General features: G+C 42.0%; 1 protein-coding gene across 2 annotated transcripts; it reads left to right on the top strand.

The window, feature by feature from the left end:
* The first annotated feature begins 2,003 nt into the window (after positions 1 to 2,003).
* Positions 2,004 to 22,354, top strand: ednraa (endothelin receptor type Aa). Of its 2 annotated transcripts, none has more exons than XM_041036049.1 (8): positions 2,004 to 2,223; positions 3,281 to 3,814; positions 5,628 to 5,755; positions 7,488 to 7,686; positions 20,352 to 20,504; positions 20,726 to 20,859; positions 20,971 to 21,079; positions 21,678 to 22,354. In XM_041036049.1, exons 2-8 carry the CDS (start codon positions 3,338 to 3,340, stop codon positions 21,813 to 21,815), a joined length of 1,338 nt encoding a protein of 445 aa, XP_040891983.1. In that variant the 5' UTR covers positions 2,004 to 2,223; positions 3,281 to 3,337; the 3' UTR covers positions 21,816 to 22,354. The 2 variants fall into 2 exon arrangements, with proteins under 2 accessions (XP_040891983.1, XP_040891984.1); XM_041036050.1 differs by lacking the exon at positions 2,004 to 2,223 and adding an exon at positions 2,513 to 2,623.
* Positions 22,355 to 23,153: the final 799 nt, after the last annotated feature.

Below are 23,153 nucleotides of genomic sequence, written 5' to 3'. Positions count from 1 at the left end.
TGGATTTACTAACAAAGGCTCTACTACCCCCTCAAAAGTTAAAATGTCATAGAAGCTGCCAACAATCAAGGGACTTCGGAAAAAAAAAAAACAGGGATAAGAAAATCAGATGCCGTCAGCAAATCACGTTCCAATAAATTAAATATTCGCCACTGCTGACCATAACTAATTCAGAAGCCATGATATATTCATGACTACAATTAAAGAAAACATGAACCCTTTAATTTTAAATGGCTGTAAATATTGGCATTACCCAATTAAGTCACGTTTGACTGTAGGAAAAGTACCTGCAGATGAACCATAAACACTGATCCTCTATTTTCTGGGATGAAACATAGAAGTGTCATTCAAAGTTTTAAAAAAGAATCACAAGACTGTTTTATGGGAAATTATGTATGTTCATAAACTGTACATGTATTCAGTGCATGTTATACACAGTAGTGGATATTTTAAAAATCTTTTCTTCACATTTTGCAACTCAATTTCAAGTATCACAGCAAAAATGGGAAAGTAATTTTTACTGGTTTGTCCATCTACTCTTTTCTACTTCTTGCTGATGGTATGTATTTGCATTGCTATATTATAGATCTATGCTATAATATAAATAGCGGCCTTTTATTTACTCAGGAACAGAGAAAACAGAGGTTGAAATCATTAAAACACTGCACATTAACTTTTGTACTTCCCACAGCAAGCAATTACAAATATACTTCAGGTCCAGAAATAGATAAAATGTGTTCTGACCAAAGATAGGGTATGTCACACCACTGCCAAACATTTAACAGACAACAGTGTTTAAGTTGCCTGTAAAAGAGCCCAGTGAGAATTGTAATGTCCATAATTTCTCTAGTTCTGCTTTAATTTCATTGGAAGAGGTTTTGTTTATCTTTTTGGTTGTTTAATGTGTTCAGAAAAGAATTGGCTGTTCTAACAAATATGTTCTGAATTCTTCCAGGCATGATAGAAATAGAATAAATTTTTTTTTTCTTTTTTGTAATTGAGTGGTTTTCCCCTTTAAGCGGGTGCTGTGTCAGCTCTTGGGCAGAGGGAAAGACAGACCATGGTGACTTTGATAGCCTTCTTCCTGCTCTTAGCGCACATCATGATAAATGGTCCATTTTGGAATCCATAATGGACACTGATGTAGAAGCACTCTTCTCTCATTGAACGGTCTTCTTTCCTCATTCAGGCATTTAGTCATCTCACAGAGCACTGTCTGCTTGGGAAAGGTTTTTTTTAAGTCTGTTTTGTTTTTTGTTTTTTTGCATGCAAGGATAACCAGTTTATTGGATTTTCCAGGTTTTAATATTTTGTAATTATATTATATATCTGGTAATTGAAAGGAATGCTCATCAAGACTAAACCGCATTTTCTCTAACTTGTCATTTACCTCGCAGTGATTATCCACCTTTTACAGCCCATGTAAAGCTTTATTACAACACTGCATCTGAAATAAGTGTGTTAAGTGTGATGTAGTTCGGCCACCCACACAGTGGTTAGTAGTTAGTAAACGTAAAAACTGGCTGACGGTTAGCTCCCACTTCCCGTCTGTTTCCTCCTCTCAAATGAAAGAAACATAACATCACAACATGGACACTGACTGCCTCATGCCTTCCTCCTTCTAATCTAATCTCTGCTGCCTTTCGTGTGAGGAAACAGTTGCATGTAATGTATACAAGACATAATGTAAGTCAGAGAGGGGCTGAAAGAGAAGGTAGGAGGGCTTTGAGGAAAGGGGCAGATTGAAGGGGCGTTGGGCTCCCAGATGCCCCTGCCCCTGTGTGTCTGTGTGTGTCTGTGTGCTGCTGTGCCTAGGAGATGACTGTCAGCAGGCGGTGCCTCTGAGAGAGGGGATTGGGGGGGGGGGGGGGGGGGGTGATGTTTCCAAAGGGGGCCCAGTCTGTTACCAAAGGGAGGTGGAGATTTACTATCCCACCCAGTCAAAGTGTCTCACTGGTGCTCTGACACACACACACACACACACACACACACACACACTTGAGCACACACACTCAGACATACTGCAAACTCTCAACAGGAAACTCTGAGCCATAATGCGAAGGCACCTCAGAGCAGACGGGTGCATTGCTCAATCCAAGTGGGAAACGGTGCGGCTTTGATAGTGCGTTAATTACTCATGTGATGTGATACAGATGTCTGGGGGCTTCAGCCGAAAGTTTGCCTGACAGTTTCCAAGGGGGCCAGGCAGACATTTTAGAAGCGGTAGGTGAAAACCAAACGTATTTATTATTTATGGATAGATCAGTTTGTGTGCTGTCACAGATCCCAGCAGTGTCATGCTGATGCTAAACTGTGATGCTACTTGAAGGGCTGGCTGCTAAATAGTTCTTTGTGTACTTGGCGACAGCTGGGACTTTGAACAGGAAGAACTCTGGGCTATAAGAGTTGCCTGTACTGTGACATGATGAAAAGGGCTTCACTATCGATCTGACAGCTTGAAACTTTATATGTTCTTTACCAGGAGTTTTGTGGAATGAGTTACTCTGATTTTGTCCAGAAAGTTTGGTGTTTTTCCTGTTAAGAGGGAGTAAAGGTGAAGATATCTGTAAATTCACAAGGGTAGACAAAGTAGAGAACCAAAGGATTCAGAGGGAAATCCAAGGTATAAGTATGTACTTTGTTTTTTGTATGGTCTTCATCTGATTTTTATTTTAACCTTTATGCTTGCATAGCACATTGTACTGGAAATCAGCCCTGCAGCACTTCTTCCATGGTTAAAAAACTAAGGAAAAACCTTTTTTTGTAACCACATGTTTAAACCTTTCTAAATTAGAAACAGCGGGAGAATGCAAAACCTGGAAATCTGTTAGTTCCAAACCCACAGACGAGACTCATTGCCAAAACAGCACAAGCAGACATAAAGCCTTGCTGTTTAGCTGCAACATTATTGACACAAAGACGTAACCATACTCCTTCTTCCAGGAACGACTGAGAGCAAAAGAGATGCCCAATGCACTCTGCTGATGCCTCATCCTTATTGTCTGACTGTAACTAGTCCTGGCATCTCCCATCTGTGCCACCTTGGTAAAACCTTTTTGAAGTCTTGAAGAAGTTGTAAACTTCCTCACAGCATTTGGAAGGGACAGTAATGCTGTCAAACTTTCTTGTAACTGACATTTAATGTCCCACCTTGGTTAGTCTTAAGTGGAGACAAAATGAAGAGATAGCAGTTGAAGTTGGAGGATTTTTTTTTCCCCAAGTGTGTTGTCTGAAAAATAACCAAATCTCCCTCTCGTTACTTTTTTATCTTTCTCACCAGTGATATATTCGGACAGTATTTCAATCAGTGAAATCAAAGCACCAGAAGCGTTCCATAATGGGCACCCCAGTTGTGCATATGCTGGTGCTAATGGCCTGTATAGCAGCCAGAGGAATGTGCCAGATAAACAGGCCCGAGGAGGACTCTCTCTCAGGCTCACTCATCCACTCCACCCTCCAGTCTCCGGGTTTCTACAGCACCGTCAGTCCGAGCACAGGGTCCGACCTCCACCTGGGGCCCTCGGGCGCAGATGCACAAGCTGTGGTATCTGGTTCTGCAAATGAAACTGTCATAAAGAGGCCAGTACCACCTCCAATGTGCCTCAAAGCTACATCTATTAAGGAGTATTTTAAGTACATCAACACCACGATTTCCATCATCGTGTTTGCTGTCGGCCTGGTCGGAAATGCCACCCTGCTGAGGATTATATACCGGAATAAGTGCATGAGGAATGGGCCCAATGCACTGATTGCTAGCCTGGCCCTGGGTGACCTTATCTACATTTTCATTGATATACCAATTACTGTGTACAAGGTAAAGTTTTCACTCCTTTTGTGCATGTTTGGTTGAAGTCTTAACCTTATTTTCAGTAACAGTGACAGGTCTCTGTGTTGATATGATGAAATGCAGCAACAATGGAAGTGATGCCCAGAGTTTAAGCAGAGTAGACGGGAAAAGGGGGGGGTAAGTGAGTGTGCAAATATATGGGAGAGTGTAATCAGTCAGATATCTTCTTCGTGTGGGCAGATAAGTGATGAGAGGAGCAGGGATTTGGCTGGCTTAAACAAACATGGAATTCAGGCTGTAGCCACACATGCCAATGGCCTTGTGCTGACCTGGAGCATCAGTCACTGACCCTTATCTAGAGGCTTTATTGTAAAAACAATCCGCAGTGCTGCTCAAGTGATGAATCACATTTTGAGTTTTTGACTCGGCTGTTCATTAAAGCCTCATCCATGATATTTTTCAACCAGATAAATGGAAGGTATAAACACATAATGGAAGTTTGACTTCTATTCTACTTAATTATTATGTCCTTAATAGTTTAATAATTTTGTGTTTGTGAATAGGCTTAACACGTTCAGAGAACTTTTGTCTGCTGATGTAGCTTTCAAATGATTATCAATGTATGTTAGATCTGTCAATAAGTCAAGATTGAGCGATACCTGATTTTAGTTTTGTGCTTTGATTCTTGGTGACAGGGCAGCTCTTTTGTTTATGTTTGGACTACAGATTGTACCTTTGAAATATGCAATGTTTAATAATGATACATTATTCCTAGGGCTCCTATATTGGTTTGATTTATACCAGTAAATAACATCATACTTTGTGTAATAATCAAAACTGATAGTTAAATTAAGTGATCAGTCAGCCTTATTTTTTGAGTCCATTATGGGACGCCATTTCACAACAGAAATATGAGAAACCCACCTGGTAAAAATTAACTTGGGACTCTGAGGGCAGAGTCACTTTGTAGTCTGAGCAACACATGTGCAAAGAGGAAACCAAAATTTAACTAAGGGAATATTTCAAACAAGCACAAACAAGGAAAGAGCCACGTCTTCAGTGTTGAAACGGTACCGAAACCCCCTGTTCACTTCCTCAGGGCTACAGTGTTTCCAAAAATAATCAGCTACTTATACTCTAAAAACAATGACGTGGACTCCTCTTCTGAGTTCCTGTGAAACTTGAATGGCACAAGTAAACATAAGAGGGCCAGGAAGCACCTTGAAGTTCTTCCTTTAAGTTTAGCTTAACATGTTCAATACAGGCTGTGTACATTGTAGGAAAATTGCCAAGACTTCTCTGATGGCAAAACAAAGACCTCTACTCACATGGCCTTGACTTATTTTACCAAAGGAAGTAATATCATAAGAGACTGTGGAAGTGGCTCTTAGATAGTAGTGACAACATAATGACAAATTTTGAAAGTTTAGTTGCAGTTTTTGAAAGGTCTCATGTTTGCAGGAAATGTGAAAGTTCAACAAAAGTTGCTCAAAGTTTTATCGGTTGATGAACTCCATGTAGTCAGACTTAAACTCTTGGTGACGATAACATGACGATGAAAGCTCTTGTGCTTTGATCCTCAGTAACATTGCCTTACATAGATCTGAATGATGGTCAACATGAACTCAGTAACAAAAGTGAGATTAATAGTCAGATCCCTGAAGACCGGTAAAGACTTCTTATTTCATTAAAACCATTTACTTTGTACTGACGTATCAACTAACCCAAACAGTGAGTTCATGAAAAATGATATCCATGTGCATGATTTGATCAGTCTTGGATAATTCATGTTGTTGTTTAAGTTTGTTGAAATGTGAAAATCATGCCTTTTTTCCACCAGCTCCTGGCGTCACGCTGGCCATTTAACGATAGTATTGTTGGCCTGTGTCTATGTAAGCTGGTGCCCTTCCTGCAGAAAGCCTCTTTGGGCATCACTGTTCTCAACCTGTGCGCCCTCAGCTTGGACAGGTCAGTGCCGTCATGTTCCCATGTTAATGGGCCGGGTTAAAATATTCAATAAACCAGATAAGTGTAAGCATAGTGCATGGGTTTACAGTGTGGTGTTTAACTAAATTTGTATTTTATAGTGGGTTTAAGGGAATAAATTCATTCTCCATAACGTCCTCGACATTATAACTGTTCCTCATTCTGATAAAGAAGGTAACTTTCCTCTAAAGTTACATGGTTTAGTAAAGCCAGCAAGTTTTTTGCAGGAACATTTTTTTTTTTACATTGAAAAAGCAGATATGATTACACTAAAGGAGGCAGCCAAACCATTGGAAAGAAAATTAAACACATCTGATTTGGCCAACTCGCCTTGCCAGTTCAATGTTTTTTTTTTGTTTTTTCAATTCAGCACAAGAGAGAATTGCTTTAGATCGATTTGTCACAGATGTTTTCTTCTAATATAGTTTTGTTTTTCATGAGAAACAGAGTTTAATTTACAAAAAAAAACCCCATTTATGAACATTTTCATCTTGTGTGAGTCTGTTTTTTAAGATGTTCTTAACTTGTTGAATGGGGCTATTTTATGCACAACATTGTGTGATATAGGCACTGGACACTACATATGACGCTAATATTAATAACAATAGAAAGTATACTGACAAGTTATTTCTTTGATGGTACCTTGATAGAAATTCCCTTATAAATAAATAATTATCATGAAGTGCTGAAGCTCAATGTCATTTCACTTTATGCACTAGACACAACTTCAGAGATAAGAGGCTCCTGTGTACGCTCTCAACAGGCCTCAAGGTTCAACTAGGCAGATATATTTAATGACCTCTATTATGAGAAAAAGGCTGCGGTGGTGTACAGCTGTGTTCAAGAGCAGATGTTCTCCATTTGTTTCCAGGAAATGTGTAGCATATCTTAGTCTGTGTGTATTATGAAAGTACTTGAGTCTCTTTTGTATCTTTTCAATGTTGGAGGAAGAGAAAAAGGTGGATACATTACCACTTAGTAAAATATAAATGCCGCCATGTTGTTCAACAGAGAAATTCAAATGTGTCATGAAAAATATATTGTTTTTGCCATAAAATCTTGATGCAGGATTTTACTAAAACATTTCGACAAGTGGTTTCCATTAATGAAACAAACAAGCAAACAAGTATTCAGTGCGTGGGAAACACAAGCCAACAGACAGACCTCTCTGCCAACATGGGCCAGTCTGTTTGGAGGCTTCACAAAAATATAAATATTAGATATTTAAAATAAACAATTGATCATCTCTCTTCATTAATTCTTAACATTTTGATATTCTTTGCTGACTGAGCAGTTTGTTGTGTTTGGTGTGCTGCCATGCATATAGAAAACGTTGTTAGCTTTGTCAGTCAAGAGAGACAAAGAAAATGACGACTTTACTGATTTCTATTTAATGTTGGAGGAAAGGCTGAAAGCAACTGAACTGCAGTAGACCTGTTTAAAATAATAAACTGACTTTTTTTTATTCCTGTCGTGATACATTGAACATATTATTACCAGGATATGAATATCCTGGTAATAATATGTTGTACAATATCAAATTCAGTTTTCTTATTTGTATCCCAGGAGTGCAACAGTATATGTTTCCTGCATTAACCCAGTATCCTCCAATCATATTCTCGTTCTCTAATCAGTTTAATATTTTTTAGCCTGTCTGTTATGCATTCACAAAGCCACACACTGCATGTTGATTTTGTGTTCTCCTGTGTCACAGGTACAGGGCTGTGGCATCCTGGAGCAGAGTGCAGGGAGTGGGCATTCCTCTGTTTACAGTCATTGAGATTTTGTCTATTTGGGTGATGTCACTCTTCCTGGCAGTACCTGAGGCTATTGGCTTCGACATGGTCACCTTCAACTACAGGAATGAAACCATACGCACTTGCATGATGTACCCCAAATCTGACTTCATGAAAGTAAGCCATCATTCTTTTCTTGTTATTAAGATAAGAATATTGTACTTTCTTTCTCCATTGTTTTGCTTGTATTCAGGCCATGATATGCTGTATAGTTCATTGTGTCAAGGGACACCTGCAGAGGAATTGTTGAAACTTCAAATAAAGAGGCAAAACATTACTGGACTTGTGAGACAGGACACCCATCTGCATGAGGACTACTTAAAGTGAAAGCACAAGTTCAGCTTAATATTCCCAAGAGAATAAGGGTACACCCTTATGCCAAAAAGGTGATTTATGTTATTTATTTATTTATTTACCCCTGATTAAAAGTGTTTATAAAAGTTCTGAAAATACAAACTTTCAAAGTTGCAAATTAAAATAAAATAAAATAAAATAAAATAAAATAAAATAAAATAAAATAAAATAAAATTGAGGAGCGACAAAAGTCCTTTTCCCGTTCTTCCATCGTCCTTACTCTCTGCAGAATGTCTGAAGGTCCGGAGCTGCAGAAAGTATCACACACACAGAGTTTCATATCCAAGGGTCAATATGCAATGTTGTAGACTCTAAGGCGTCTCATGACAAAGCATTTGTTGTTTAGGGTGCATCAAAGAAAAATAAAAACAGAGAAAGATATAAATGTGCAAGTGAGAAAGTAACGTTGGTACATAGGGATCAGACTACACGGGCAAGATGACTCGCGGTAGGAATACGAATTTATCAGCTTGATCCTACGGCTTTTAAAAAATACACCCAAAAAAAGCAAATAAAACATTTTGTTTTTTCTTAGAGGTTACCATTTGTGCCGAAATACACTGTCCTCCGCGTGAAATCTTGTTTACCGGTAGGTCTCCTCAGAACAGCTATTCATTTAAATGTCTTATTTTTAAAATTATTTAACGAGCGTTTCTCTTGTTAAAAGTTACTCCAGAGGTGCTGGAAGGCCTCAACTTAACGCAGTCAGACTACAGTAAGAGAGTATCTGAATCATAAAAAAAACAGCTGTTGACAACAAAGAGTTGTACGCAGGTCACTCACTATAAATACTTACAGATTTAGTAGAGCGCGCTGAGCGGTGTTTTGGGGGATCGGACACGTCTGTCGGTGTGTGCGGAGGAGACAGCGGGGACAAGGATTTTGTGCCGACCGTCCGTCGGTCTAAAAACCGTCTGAGACTCCGCCGTGTTAAGCGTCAACATCACTGGCGGTTTTTGGCACGGGCGAACCGAACAGCCGCCTGGGGCGGCATCACATGGGGGGCGGCACAACCACATGAAAAGAAAATCATCTGCGTCGCTAAGCTGTTTTCTATTATCTATCATATTACTGTGTGGGAAATTGGCCAAATCGCGCCATCCCCATCTCCCTGCATGCACCACCAGCATATGCATGTAGAAACGGCACCCTGACTCAAGGTGGTGGTTAGGTTGGAAGAGTGTGGGAGTCGTCCCTACTGATGGTTCTCTAACAGTCGAGGCTCCGACACATGCGTGGTAGCTCATGAGGCAGTTGTATTGAACCACTGTACCAACGTGTGGTTTGGTCACTGACGTTTGAAGCACTTGAGTGACGTTTGAAGCGGGTGAGTGCTTCAGACGTCATACGAATCACCTGATTGGTTCGGTTTGTCATGTGAATCACGTGGTGGGATCGAGTGTGTTCAGAGATAGAACAGCTCTGTATAGTGGCGGTCATTTGAATTTTTCTTTGCAGAGTATGTCGGTTTGTTGCGTTTGTTAGGTGTTTTGAGAGTTAGTTGTGTTGATAGTATATTTTTGGAGAATCAGTGTATGTAGAGCAATAGATATATATCTATTGCCCTACAATACAATAATATATAAATTAGATATAAAGAGTTATATAGATAGGTATATAGATATATAATCCTAAAAACATTAGATATATATAAGACATATAGATTCATTGCATATAAATACACACACAGACACACACACACACACACACCCATACACACACACCCCAGCCTCATCTGTGCCGTCTGAACAGGTTTTTTCCAAGGCTGGGGAAATAGTTTGTAAAAGAAGAAACCCATTGAGTCCAAAAACTGTAGAAAAACTGTTGTTTCTTAATAAAAACAAAACTAAACAGTTACACAAGCACAGTCATTGCCCTGTTCTTCAAGCACACCCTCTTTACCAATGAAGCCCAAAACATACCATGCTATAATTTGTATTTGCACCAGTACCATGTGAAAATGACATCAGTTTGTATTTGTAGAGCACATCTCATGAATGTATCAGCACCATTTCAATGTTTCACAACACAAAATCTAAGTGAAGATTATGTAGGGTTACAATCAGCCAAGCAAAATAACAAACATGGTCTTCTATTATTATTATTATTATTATTAGTCCCCTTTACCATCTGGCAAAGTGGACTAATAATAATAAGGGGGCATGGTGGCCTCTTGGACATTACTGTACGGTCATTTGAATTTTTCTTTGCAGGGTAGGTCATCCCAGTCTAACATTACGTTCCACTCTGTGCCACCTGCAGCTGCGAGGACATGCTGCTGTGGTACGCTGATGTTGCATTTTATGGGATAAAAAAAATGTTCCGACCACCGGTCGGGAACGGACTGGCCGTTCGGGAAACCTCCCAAATCTCCTGATGGCCAGCCCGCCCCTGTTCATAGCTGTTTGTTACCTACAAAACCATGCCGTCAGACCCCCTGGGTCACGGGGCCGCTCTGGACAGTAATGCCCAATCGGGCACCATGCTGTCAGGCCCCCTGGGTCACAGGGCCGCTCTGGACAGTAATGCCCAATCGGGCACCATTCCGTCAGGCCCCCTGGGCCACGGGGCCGCTCTGGACAGTAATGCCCAATCGGGCACCATGCCGTCAGGCTCCCTGGGTCACGGGGCCGCTCTGGACAGTAATGCCCAATCGGGCACCATGCCCCCTTGTCGCGGTTGGAAATCACCAAATCAACCCATTTTCTGCATGTATGGACTTTTGGAGAGAAGAGAAACACCTCTCTCACAGTAAAGACACAATGGAGCCTGCTGCTATGACAAGCATGAGAGTACAGGTCAGTGGATCATTTACCAACTGGTTTTGGTTTTCATCTTCAGTGCAATAACTTCTTTAGTGAACAGAGATGACCAAATAGACTTGATGGGGAGGGAACCTGATCTCATCTTTGTCAAGGAGGAATCATATGATGATCATCCCATTGGCCAGAAGATTCATTTCACAGATAACAAGAAAAGTAAGTTTGCTTTAAAAAAAAAAAAAAAATCATTGAAATCCTGATAGTTTCTGTGATTTAACTGCATTTATTCTCATTTAACAGTTGGAATTTCTGAGGAGGACAGCATGCTTCATAGATCTGTTGATGAGCTGCACCTTCACTCAGGGGACTTAAACAACTTCCCCATGGTGGCTCACACTCAAACAGAACAATGCACACAGCCAACAATTATGTACAGGTTAATAGGTGATGCAACAATGAGTACTGTGGCTGACAACACATAGCCTCCAGGCACTCTCATGCTCCTCTCTCGGGCTGTGCAATGTCCCTCGAGCAGGCGTGAAAGCCTGTGCACTCGCATGTCAATCAGGGTGCTATTTATACATGCATATGCTGCTGGGGCATGCTGGGAGATGGGGATGGCTCCCACATTCTCCATAAAGCCAGACACCATCCTGAGTCAGGGTGCCGTCTATACATGCATATGCTGGGAGATGGGGAGTCTGACTGTCATGAAGCTAGATAAATAGCACTTTTCTGTTTGACTGCACCAGATGGTAAAGTGGACCATGTTTGTTATTTTGCTTGGCTGATTGTAACCCTACATAATCTTCACTTATATTTTGTGTTGTGAAACATTGAAATGGTGCTGGTACATTCATGAGATGTGCTCTACAAATACAAACTGATGTCATTTTCACATGGTACTAGTGCAAATACAGATTATATCATGGTATGTTTTGGGCTTCATTGGTAGAGGTTTATGTGTACGTGGGTAAAGAGGGTGTGCTTGAAGAACAGGGCAGTGACTGTGCTTGTGTAACTGTTTATTTGTAACTTAGTTTTTATTAAGAAACAACAGTTTTTCTACAGTTTTTGGACTCAATGGGTTTCTTCTTTTACAAACTATTTCCCCAGCCTTGGAAAAAACCTGTTCAGACGGCACAGATGAGGCTGGGGTGTGTGTGTATGGGTGTGTGTGTGTGTGTGTGTATTTATATGCAATGAATCTATATGTCTTATATATATCTAATGTTTTTAGGATTATATATCTATATACCTATCTATATAACTCTTTATATCTAATTTATATATTATTGTATTGTAGGGCAATAGATATATATCTATTGCTCTACATACACTGATTCTCCAAAAATATACTATCAACACAACTAACTCTCAAAACACCTAACAAACGCAACAAACCGACATACTCTGCAAAGAAAAATTCAAATGACCGCCACTATACAGAGTTGTTCTATCTTTGAACACACTCGATCCCACCACGTGATTCACATGACAAACCGAACCAATCAGGTGATTCGTATGACGTCTGAAGCACTCACCTGCTTCAAACGTCACTCAAGTGCTTCAAACGTCAGTGACCAAACCACACGTTGGTACAGTGGTTCAATACAACTGCCTCATGCACTGCCGCGCATCTGTCGGCACCTCGAGTGTTAGAGGACCATTAGTAGGGACGACTTCCACACTCTTCCAACCTAACCACCACCTTGAGTCAGGGTGCTGTTTCTACATGCATATGCTGGTGGTGCATGCAGGGAGATGGGGACGGCGCGATTTGGCCAATTTCCCACACAGTAATATGATAGATAATAGAAAACAGCTTAGCGACGCAGATGATTTTGTTTTCATGTGGTTGTGCCGCCCCCCATGCGATGCCGCCCCGGGCGGCAGTCCGGTTCGCCCGTGTCAAAAACCGCCACTGATGTTGACGCTTAACACGGCGGAGTCTCAGACGGTTTTTAGACCAACGGACGGTCGGCACAAAATCCTCGTCCCCGCTGTCTCGTCCGCACACTCCGACAGATGTATCCGATCTCCCAAAACACCGCTCAGCGCGCTCTACTAAATGTGTATTTATAGTGAGTGACCTGCGTACAACTCTTTGTTGACAACAGCTGTTTTTTATGATTCAGATACTCTCTTACTGTAGTCTGACTGCGTTAAGTATTTGTAGAGCACATCTCATGAATGTACCCGCACCATTTCAATGTTTCCCAACACAAAATATAAGTGAAGATTATGTAGGGTTACAATCAACCAAGCAAAATAACAAACATGGTATTCTATTATTATTATTGTTATTATTATTATTATTATTCCACTTTACCATCTGGTGCAGTCAAACAGAAAAGTACTATTTATCTAGCTCCATGACAGTCAGACTCCCCATCTCCCAGCATATGCATGTATAGACGGCACCATGACTCAGGATGGTGTCTGGCTTTATGGAGAATGTGGGAGCCATTCCCATCTCCCAGCATGGCCCAGTAGCATATGCACGTATAAATGGCACCCTGATTGACATGAGAGTGCACAGGTTCTCGCGCCTGTTTGAGGGAACATGAGAGTGCCTGTCAGCCAGAGTACTCATTGTTGCATGACCTATTAACCTGTCCATAATCGTTGGCTGTGTGCATTGTTTTGTTTGAGTGTCAGCCACCATGGGGAAGGTTTGGGGGGGGCCAATGGGATGATCCTCATATGACTCCTCCTTGACAAAGATGAGATCAGGTTCCCTCCCCATCACGTCTATTTGGTCATCTCTGTTCACTAAAGAAGTTATTGCACTGAAGATGAAAACCAAAACCAGTTGGTAAATGATCCACTGACCTGTACTCCCATGCTTGTCATAGCAGCAGGCTCAATTGTGTCTTTACTGTGAGAGAGGTGTTTCTCTTCTCTCCAAAAGTCCATACATGCAGAAAATGGGTTGATTTGGTGATTTCCAACCGCGACAAGGGGGCATGGTGCCCTATTGGACATTACTGTCCAGAGAGGGCCCGTGACCCAGGGGGCATGGTGCCCTATTGGACATTACTGTCCAGAGAGGGCCCGTGACCCAGGGGGCATGGTGCCCTATTGGACATTACTGTCCAGAGAGGGCCCGTGACCCAGGGGGCATGGTGCCCTATTGGACATTACTGTCCAGAGAGGGCCCGTGACCCAGGGGGCATGGTGCCCTATTGGACATTACTGTCCAGAGAGGGCCCGTGACCCAGGGGGCATGGTGCCCTATTGGACATTACTGTCCAGAGAGGGCCCGTGACCCAGGGGGCATGGTGCCCTATTGGACATTACTGTCCAGAGAGGGCCCGTGACCCAGGGGGCATGGTGCCCTATTGGACATTACTGTCCAGAGAGGGCCCGTGACCCAGGGGGCATGGTGCCCTATTGGACATTACTGTCCAGAGAGGGCCCGTGACCCAGGGGGCATGGTGCCCTATTGGACATTACTGTCCAGAGAGGGCCCGTGACCCAGGGGGCATGGTGCCCTATTGGACATTACTGTCCAGAGAGGGCCCGTGACCCAGGGGGCATGGTGCCCTATTGGACATTACTGTCCAGAGAGGGCCCGTGACCCAGGGGGCATGGTGCCCTATTGGACATTACTGTCCAGAGAGGGCCCGTGACCCAGGGGGCATGGTGCCCTATTGGACATTACTGTCCAGAGAGGGCCCGTGACCCAGGGGGCATGGTGCCCTATTGGACATTACTGTCCAGAGAGGGCCCGTGACCCAGGGGGCATGGTGCCCTATTGGACATTACTGTCCAGAGAGGGCCCGTGACCCAGGGGGCATGGTGCCCTATTGGACATTACTGTCCAGAGAGGGCCCGTGACCCAGGGGGCATGGTGCCCTATTGGACATTACTGTCCAGAGAGGGCCCGTGACCCAGGGGGCATGGTGCCCTATTGGACATTACTGTCCAGAGAGGGCCCGTGACCCAGGGGGCATGGTGCCCTATTGGACATTACTGTCCAGAGAGGGCCCGTGACCCAGGGGGCATGGTGCCCTATTGGACATTACTGTCCAGAGAGGGCCCGTGACCCAGGGGGCATGGTGCCCTATTGGACATTACTGTCCAGAGAGGGCCCGTGACCCAGGGGGCATGGTGCCCTATTGGACATTACTGTCCAGAGAGGGCCCGTGACCCAGGGGGCATGGTGCCCTATTGGACATTACTGTCCAGAGAGGGCCCGTGACCCAGGGGGCATGGTGCCCTATTGGACATTACTGTCCAGAGAGGGCCCGTGACCCAGGGGGCATGGTGCCCTATTGGACATTACTGTCCAGAGAGGGCCCGTGACCCAGGGGGCATGGTGCCCTATTGGACATTACTGTCCAGAGAGGGCCCGTGACCCAGGGGGCATGGTGCCCTATTGGACATTACTGTCCAGAGAGGGCCCGTGACCCAGGGGGCATGGTGCCCTATTGGACATTACTGTCCAGAGAGGGCCCGTGACCCAGGGGGCATGGTGCCCTATTGGACATTACTGTCCAGAGAGGGCCCGTGACCCAGGGGGCATGGTGCCCTATTGGACATTACTGTCCAGAGAGGGCCCGTGACCCAGGGGGCATGGTGCCCTATTGGACATTACTGTCCAGAGAGGGCCCGTGACCCAGGGGGCATGGTGCCCTATTGGACATTACTGTCCAGAGAGGGCCCGTGACCCAGGGGGCATGGTGCCCTGGTAGCCTGCCGGCGGGCTGGCCAGTCCGTTGCCAACCGGTGGTTGGAAAAAAAAAAATTTTTATCCCATAAAATGCAACATCAGCTACCACAGCAGCATGTCCTCGCAGCTGCAGGTGGCACAGAGTGGAACATAACGTTAGACTGGGATGACCTATTCTGCACAGAAAAATTCAAATGACCATACAGTAATGTCCAAGAGGCCACCATGCCCCCTTATTATTATTATTATTATAAATATATAATAATAATAAATATATAATAATAATAATCTTCATCATCATCATCATCATCATCATCATAATAATAATAATAATAGAAGACCATGTTTGTTACTTTGCTTGGCTGATTGTGACCCTACATAATCTTCACTTAGATTTTGTGTTGTGAAACATTGAAATGGTGCTGGTACATTCATGAGATGTGCTCTACAAATACAGACTGATGTCATTTTCACATGGTACTGGTGCAAATACAGATTATATCATGGTATGTTTTGGGCTTCGTTGGTAAAGAAGTTTATGTGTACGTGGGTAAAGAGGGTGTGCTTGAAGAACAGGGTAGTGACTGTGCTTGTGTAACTGTTTATTTGTAACCTAGTTTTTATTAAGAAACAACAGTTTTTCTACAGTTTTTGGACTCAATGGGTTTCTTCTTTTACAAACTATTTCCCCAGCCTTGGAAAAAACCTGTTCAGACAGCACAGAAGAGGCTGGGGTGTGTGTGTGTGTATTTATATGCAATGATTCTATATGTCTTATCTATACCTAATGTTTTTAGGATTATATATCTATATACCTATCTATGTAACTCTATATCTAATTTATATATTATTGTATTGTAGGGTAATAGATATATATCTATTGCTCTATATACACTGATTCTCCAAAAATACACTATCAACACAACTAACTCTCAAAACACCTAACAAACGCAACAAACCGACATACTTTGCAAAGATAAACTCAAATGACCGCAACTATACAGAGCTGTTCTATCTCTAAAAACACTTGATCCCGCCACGTGACTCACATGACAAACCGAACCAAGCAGGTGATTTGTATGACGTCTGAAGCACTCACCTGCCTCAAACGTCACTCAAGTGCTTCAACTGTCAGTGACCAAACCACACGTTGGTACAGTGGTTCAACACAAATGCCTCATGCATTGCCGCGCATGTGTCGGAGCCTCGAGTGTTAGAGGATGATCAGTGGGGACGACTCCCACACTCTTCCAACCTAACCACCACTTTCAGTCAGGGTGCCGTTTCTACATGCATATGCTGGTGGTGCATGCTGGGAGATGAGGACAGCATGTTTTGGCCAATTTCCCACACAGTAATATGATAGATAATAGAAAACAGCTTAGTGACGCAGATGATTTTCTTTTCAAGTGGTTGTGCCACCCCCCATGTGATGCCGCCCTCGCTCATTTGAAGCGCTCATTTGAAGTTTTCTTTGCACAGTATGTCGGTTTGTTGCGTTTGTTAGGTGTTTTGAGAGTTAGTTGTGTTGATAGTGTATTTTTGGAGAATCAATGTATATAGAGCAATAGATATATATCTACTGCCCTACAATACAATAATATATAAATTAGATATAAAGAGTTATATAGATAGGCATATAGATATGTATATAGATAGGTAAATAGATATATAATCCTAAAAACATTAGGTATAGATAAGACATATAGATTCATTGCATATAAATACACACACACACACACCAGCCTTTTCTGTGCCGTCTGAACAGGTTTTTTCCAAGGCTGGGGAAATAGTTTGTAAAAGAAGAAACCAACTGAGTCCAAAAACTTAATAAAAACTCAGTTACAAGTAAACAGTTACACAAGCACAGTCACTGCCCTGTTCTTCAAGCACACCCTCTTTACCCACGTACACATAAACCTCTTTACCAACGAAGCCCAAAACATACCATGATATAATCTGTATTTGCACCAGTACCATGTGAAAATGACATCAGTCTGTATTTGTAGAGCACATCTCATGAATGTACCAGCACCATTTCAATGTTTCACAACACAAAATCTAAGTGAAGATTATGTAGGGTTACAATCAGCCAAGCAAAATAGCAAACATGGTCTTCTATTATTATTTTTTTTTTTTTTTTTTTTTTTTTTTTTTTAGTCCACTTTACCATCTGGTGCAGTCAAACAGAAAAGTACTATTTATCTAGCTCCATGACAGTCAGACTCCCCATCTCCCAGCATGCCCCAGCAGCATATGCATGTATAGACGGCACCCTGACTCAGGATGGTGTCTGGCTTTATGGAGAATGTGGGAGCCATCCCCATCTCCCAGCATACCCCAGCAGCATATACATGTATAAATGGCATTCTGACTGACATGAGAGTGCACAGGCTCTCACGCCTGCTCGGGGGACATTGCACAGCCCGAGAGAGGAGCATGAGAGTGCCCGGAGGATATGTGTTGTCAACCAGAGTACTCATTGTTGCATCACCTATTAACCTGTCCATAATTGTTGGCTGTGTGCATTGTTCTGTTTGAGTGTCAGCCACCATGGGGAAGTTGTTTAAGTCCCCTGAGTGAAGCTGCAGCTCATCAACAGATCTGTGAAGCATGCTGTCCTCCTCAGAAATTCCAACTGTTAAATGAGAATAAATGCAGTTAAATCACAGAAACTATCAGGATTTCAATGATTTGTTTTGGGTTTTTTTTTTTTTTAAAGCAAACTTACTTTTCTTGTTATCTGTGAAAGGAATGTGCTGGCCAATGGGATGATCATCATATGATTCCTCCTTGACAAAGATGAGATCAGGTTCCCTCTCCATCAAGTCTATTTGGTCATCTCTGTTCACTAAAGAAGTTATTGCACTGAAGATGAAAACCAAAACCAGTTGGTAAATGATCCACTGACCTGTACTCCCATGCTTGTCATAGCAGCAGGCTCCATTGTGTCTTTACTGTGAGAGAGGTGTTTCTCTTCTCTCCAAAAGTCCATACATGCAAAAAATGGGTTGATTTGGTGATTTCCAACCGCGACAAGGGGGCATGGTGCCCGATTGGACATTACTGTCCAGAGCGGCCCCGTGACCCAGCGGGCATGGTGCCCGATTGGACATTACTGTCCAGAGCGGCCCCGTGACCCAGGGGGCATGGTACCCAGGGGGCATGGTGCCCTGGTAGCCTGACGGCATGGTTTTGTAGGTGACAAACAGCTATGAACAGGGGCGGGCTGGCCATCAGGAGATTCGGGAGGTTTCCTGAACGGCCAGTACGTTCCCGACCGGTGGTCGGAACATTTTTTTTATCCCATAAAATGCAACATCAGCGTACCGCAGCAGCATGTCCTCGCAGCTGCAGGTGGCACAGAGTGTAACGTAACGTTAGACTGGGATGACCTACTCTGCAAAGAAAAATTCAAATGACCGTACAGTAATGTCCAAGAGGCCACCATGCCCCCTTATTATTATTAGTCCACTTTGCCAGACGGTAAAGGGGACTAATAATAATAATAATAATAATAATAATAATAATAATAATAATAATAATAATAATAATAATAGAAGACCATGTTTGTTATTTTGCTTCGCTGATTGTAACCCTACATAATCTTCACTTATAGTTGAGACCTTCCAGCACCTCTGGAGTAACTTTTAACAAGAGAAACCCTCGTTAAATAATTTTATAAATAAGACGTTTAAATGAATAGCTGTAAATAATAAATCAGGGGTCATAAATCACCTTTTTGGCATAAGGGTGTACCCTTATTCTCTTTCCCATCATCATGAAAGTTGTTTGTTGGCCAGCTGACGTGCTGATGTGCTATTTTGGTTATGTGTATTTTTAGAGCATCAATATACACAGTAAAATCAATCACCTGCAATATTTCCTGCTTGGGCCATAAATAATTAAAAAAAACCTAGAATAAAATTAGAATATAACCCAGTGATACTCAACGATGTGTCACTCCTAAATTCACCGTTTAAGCCGGGAGATCCGAATCTGATGTTCAAAAGATTCTAAACAGTATCCCTTAAGAAATAAACATGGTCTACTCACTCTCTCCTAGTTACTGTGGCCTTTTCAACATGCTTGGAGCACATAATTGATAGCAGGCCAAGAGCAATTACTGAGGCCTGAAATCTGAGGCCTCAAGCTGAGCCACATGTGCATATCTATTCCACACGCACAAAACTGGAGTATTCTGTGTTAAACACCAGCTATGCAATGCTGAGGTCTTAGAAACATGGTTCCTAACAGCATTGTTTAACAGCAATTAAATTTTGTTACTTTGGTACTAATCCAAAGTTTTGAGTTAACCTTAAACTTAAAATGTTTGTTTTTACTTTTCGTGTAAGTTGTGTAATATGGTTCAGTCAGTTTGTGTGACTTTGAAATGGTGGTGTGTTTTTAAAGAGCATACTTACCATATTTTTTTTAGAACCACAGAAAGCCAGATGGCCTCATCATACACAGTGCAATTAAAACCAGTTTGTTTTCAGACTCACCAAAGAACACACAGTGAAGCATTCACAAAGACGTCAGTGGCACTGGAGTACAGGGGTAGTCTGGTAGTGGTTTGGGTCTGGGTCAAGTGCAGTTACAGAAACAAAGATCCTTGGAAGGATTATACCTCGACAAATCAGATCATTTCAGGTTTACTTTTACATTCCAATGTCACATAATGTCCTGGTTAGACCTTGAAGGTCCAAGTTAACAAATTTAAAAGAGAGAGATCATTGGTGGGAAATTGACAACTATAGAAAAGGTCAGTGGACGTCCAAAGCTGGGCCAGGCGGAGTTGTGTGGGCGAGTAAGATGACAGGGCATCTAAGAGGATGTGTGTATGCACATCATTGCAGCAGGCAGAAAATTGGGGCTTGAAAAACCTCAGTTCCTCTTTATTACAGAACTACGGGGTCACACTGTAATTTATGCATTCATTTTAGTTTAAATGTAACCTACTGCATCACATGTGCTTGTCTCTGTAGTTCTACAAGGAAGCAAAGGACTGGTGGCTGTTTGGCTTCTACTTTTGCGTACCACTGGTCTTCACCTGTTTCTTTTACGCTCTGATGACCTTTGAGATGCTCAACCACAGGAACGGCAGCCTTCGGATAGCTCTCAGTGAGCACCTCAAACAGGTTTGAGAATACTTCTAAACAATAACAAGCCCTAAACTCTGATAAGCCTACACTGTGTCAAGTATTTAGTCCACTAAAAGCACATAAACCTTTGTGATATATGTGTGATGTGTGAAATGAATACATATTGGTTTAGTCAACGGTGTTTATTCAATACTCTTCTAAACTTCCATTACACAAACTTCATTATCTCTGCTCTAATCTGTTGTTCCTCTCTGCAGAGGAGGGAGGTGGCCAAAGCTGTCTTCTGCCTTGTCCTCATCTTTGCTCTGTGCTGGTTTCCACTGCACCTCAGCAGGATCCTGAAGAAGATGCTTTACCAGCAGGATGATAAAATGCGCTGTGAGCTGCTCAGGTGAGTCACTGGTAGAACAACCCTTAAAGACAAAAGCTCCTTAAAGGTCTGTAGGCAAAAGAAAAGAAGGTAAAAGTAGTAATCAGCCTTTCTGCCATTTTTTATTTCCAGTTTCCTGTTGGTCCTGGATTACCTTGGTATTAACCTTGCAACAGTCAACTCCTGCATAAACCCCATTATCCTCTACTTTGTCAGCAAGAAGTTCAAAAACTGCTTCAAGGTATAGTACTTCCCTGAAAGAGATGGATATGAATGTTTATAACACACTTACATGATTACTTTTTATCACACGCAGACACTGGCCAGTAACGCAAACAGTGAACTCAGGCCTCTGTCCATGACAGAGAGGCCGTGCTGACATTCCGTGAGCTACATGTAAAAGCAGCCTGGTGATTTATGTATTCATTTTGTTGGCAAAGGTCACACACTGCAAATATCTGTCAAAGGGACCTGGGCTGGAGATAAACCATGTCTCAAGATTGCATGTTAAAGGAGTTGTGGGAGCAAAAGAGAAGATAGCTGCACGCATGGAAAATCTATTAGTAAAACTTGTTATGTTAAAAGAATAGCTTGACATTTTGGGTAATATGTTTATTCAATCCTGTTCTCATATCTCTCTGTTAATTTGTCAGTTTTAGAGGCGCTGGTAGGTGGAGCTATTAACTTTGGATGCAGCTAGTATAGCTTCATAGTTAATAGATATGTGAGTGGTATCCATCTCATAGAACTCCCAACAAGAAAGAAAATAGGTGTATTTGACCACAAAAATAAATGTTTTTTTCCTCTCTCTCTCTCTCTCTCTTCACATGTTCTTCAAGTCCTGTTTGTGCTGCTGGTGCTACTCTGACAAACAATTGAGCAGCATCGGACCCATGAATGGCACCAGTATCCAGTGTAAAACCCCTGAGCCCAACAACCTATATACTGACCGCAGCATCAGGAAAGACAGCAACTGATCACTCACTTGAGGGCTATTTCCAAGCTTTTCAATATCCCCGGCAAGCTTTTAAAATGCAACCAATGCTCACCCTAAAATACAGCACATCCAAAAGTACTCTTTCAGACACAAAACATACATCCTTAGGACCACTAAAGCAACATGCAGGGACGTTTTAGGAACTGGAGTTAAAAAGGATTTGATGTACATTGCCCTGAAGTTGCCTAAGTCTCTCAGCAGGCTAAACTTCCTCCTTGTATTCCCACACCCACGGAGAGTGATGCATTAGTGTGAGAGAAGAAGAGGATGACTCTTAAACAGGATGGACTTGAAAGACAGCTATAAATTTTATTTTTTATATAATTTTTTTGGTATGAAGCTACAAAATACAGGACTTAACCACATGTTCATTACTGCAAAACCATGAGGACACACGACACACACTGAAAAAAATGTTTCATTGAATTTACTCAATTTTAATGTTGAAAGTGGTTGCACGCAATATATTCATCTAAATCTAGACATATTTTTTAAGTTGGCTGTACTAGTAATTTCAAATAAATTATATAAGCACACGGAAATTCTGAATATTTGTTACTTTTTTGTATTTCCTTAGTAATTCTAACTAAACCCATGTTTAATTTACTTAAATTCATTATGTAATTCATATATTGTGGTTACATAATTTGTTATTGTGCTTTAAATTAAATTGTTTTATTCTACATTATGTAAAATATGTTAATTCAATTCACAATTTTATTTAAAACAATCAAAATGCATATATAGATGTGGGGGTGGTCGAGAAACCCGGTATACAACAATGAGTTGTGGCAGTCTGGCGCAATTCCCAATTCCATTTTATTTGACAAAATTAGAGTCTTGTTCAAAAACTCCACAGTAAAAAAGGCACATTGGGCCAACCAGAAAGATAAAAGTAAGTAAAAAAGAGGAAAAAAATTTCTCAAGAGCACTTCTCAAGAAGAATCAAAATAATTAAATTGTTTTATGCTACTGTCACAGGGAGACCCCGTGCACTAAAGTAAGGCACATGTGCTACACATGTGCCTTACATGTGCTCTTTCTCAGGTAGATTTGATCAAAATGTTGATCCTGGTGTGAAGTGCTGGTGGTGATGTGTGTGGTATGAACATTTGGAGGAGGGGGTGAAGGAGAGAAGTCACACTGTGATCGTGTATTTGATTTATTGAATTTAAATTTTGTTGACCTGTCTCCTTTGTTGCACTTCTTCCTCTGTCAGACCAGGAACAGCCAAACCTGAGCTCGAGCGGTCCATTTGGTTAAATAGGGGGGTTCACAGGGGAAGAAACCAAGTGTGGTAGAGTGGGAGGGGTGTTTT

Source organism: Toxotes jaculatrix, chromosome 4 (genome assembly GCF_017976425.1).
Source record: "Toxotes jaculatrix isolate fToxJac2 chromosome 4, fToxJac2.pri, whole genome shotgun sequence".
Classification (NCBI taxonomy): Eukaryota; Metazoa; Chordata; class Actinopteri; family Toxotidae; genus Toxotes; species Toxotes jaculatrix.
The sequence above is the reverse complement of the archived record's forward strand: the minus strand, read 5'-3'. Positions and strand labels throughout refer to the sequence as shown.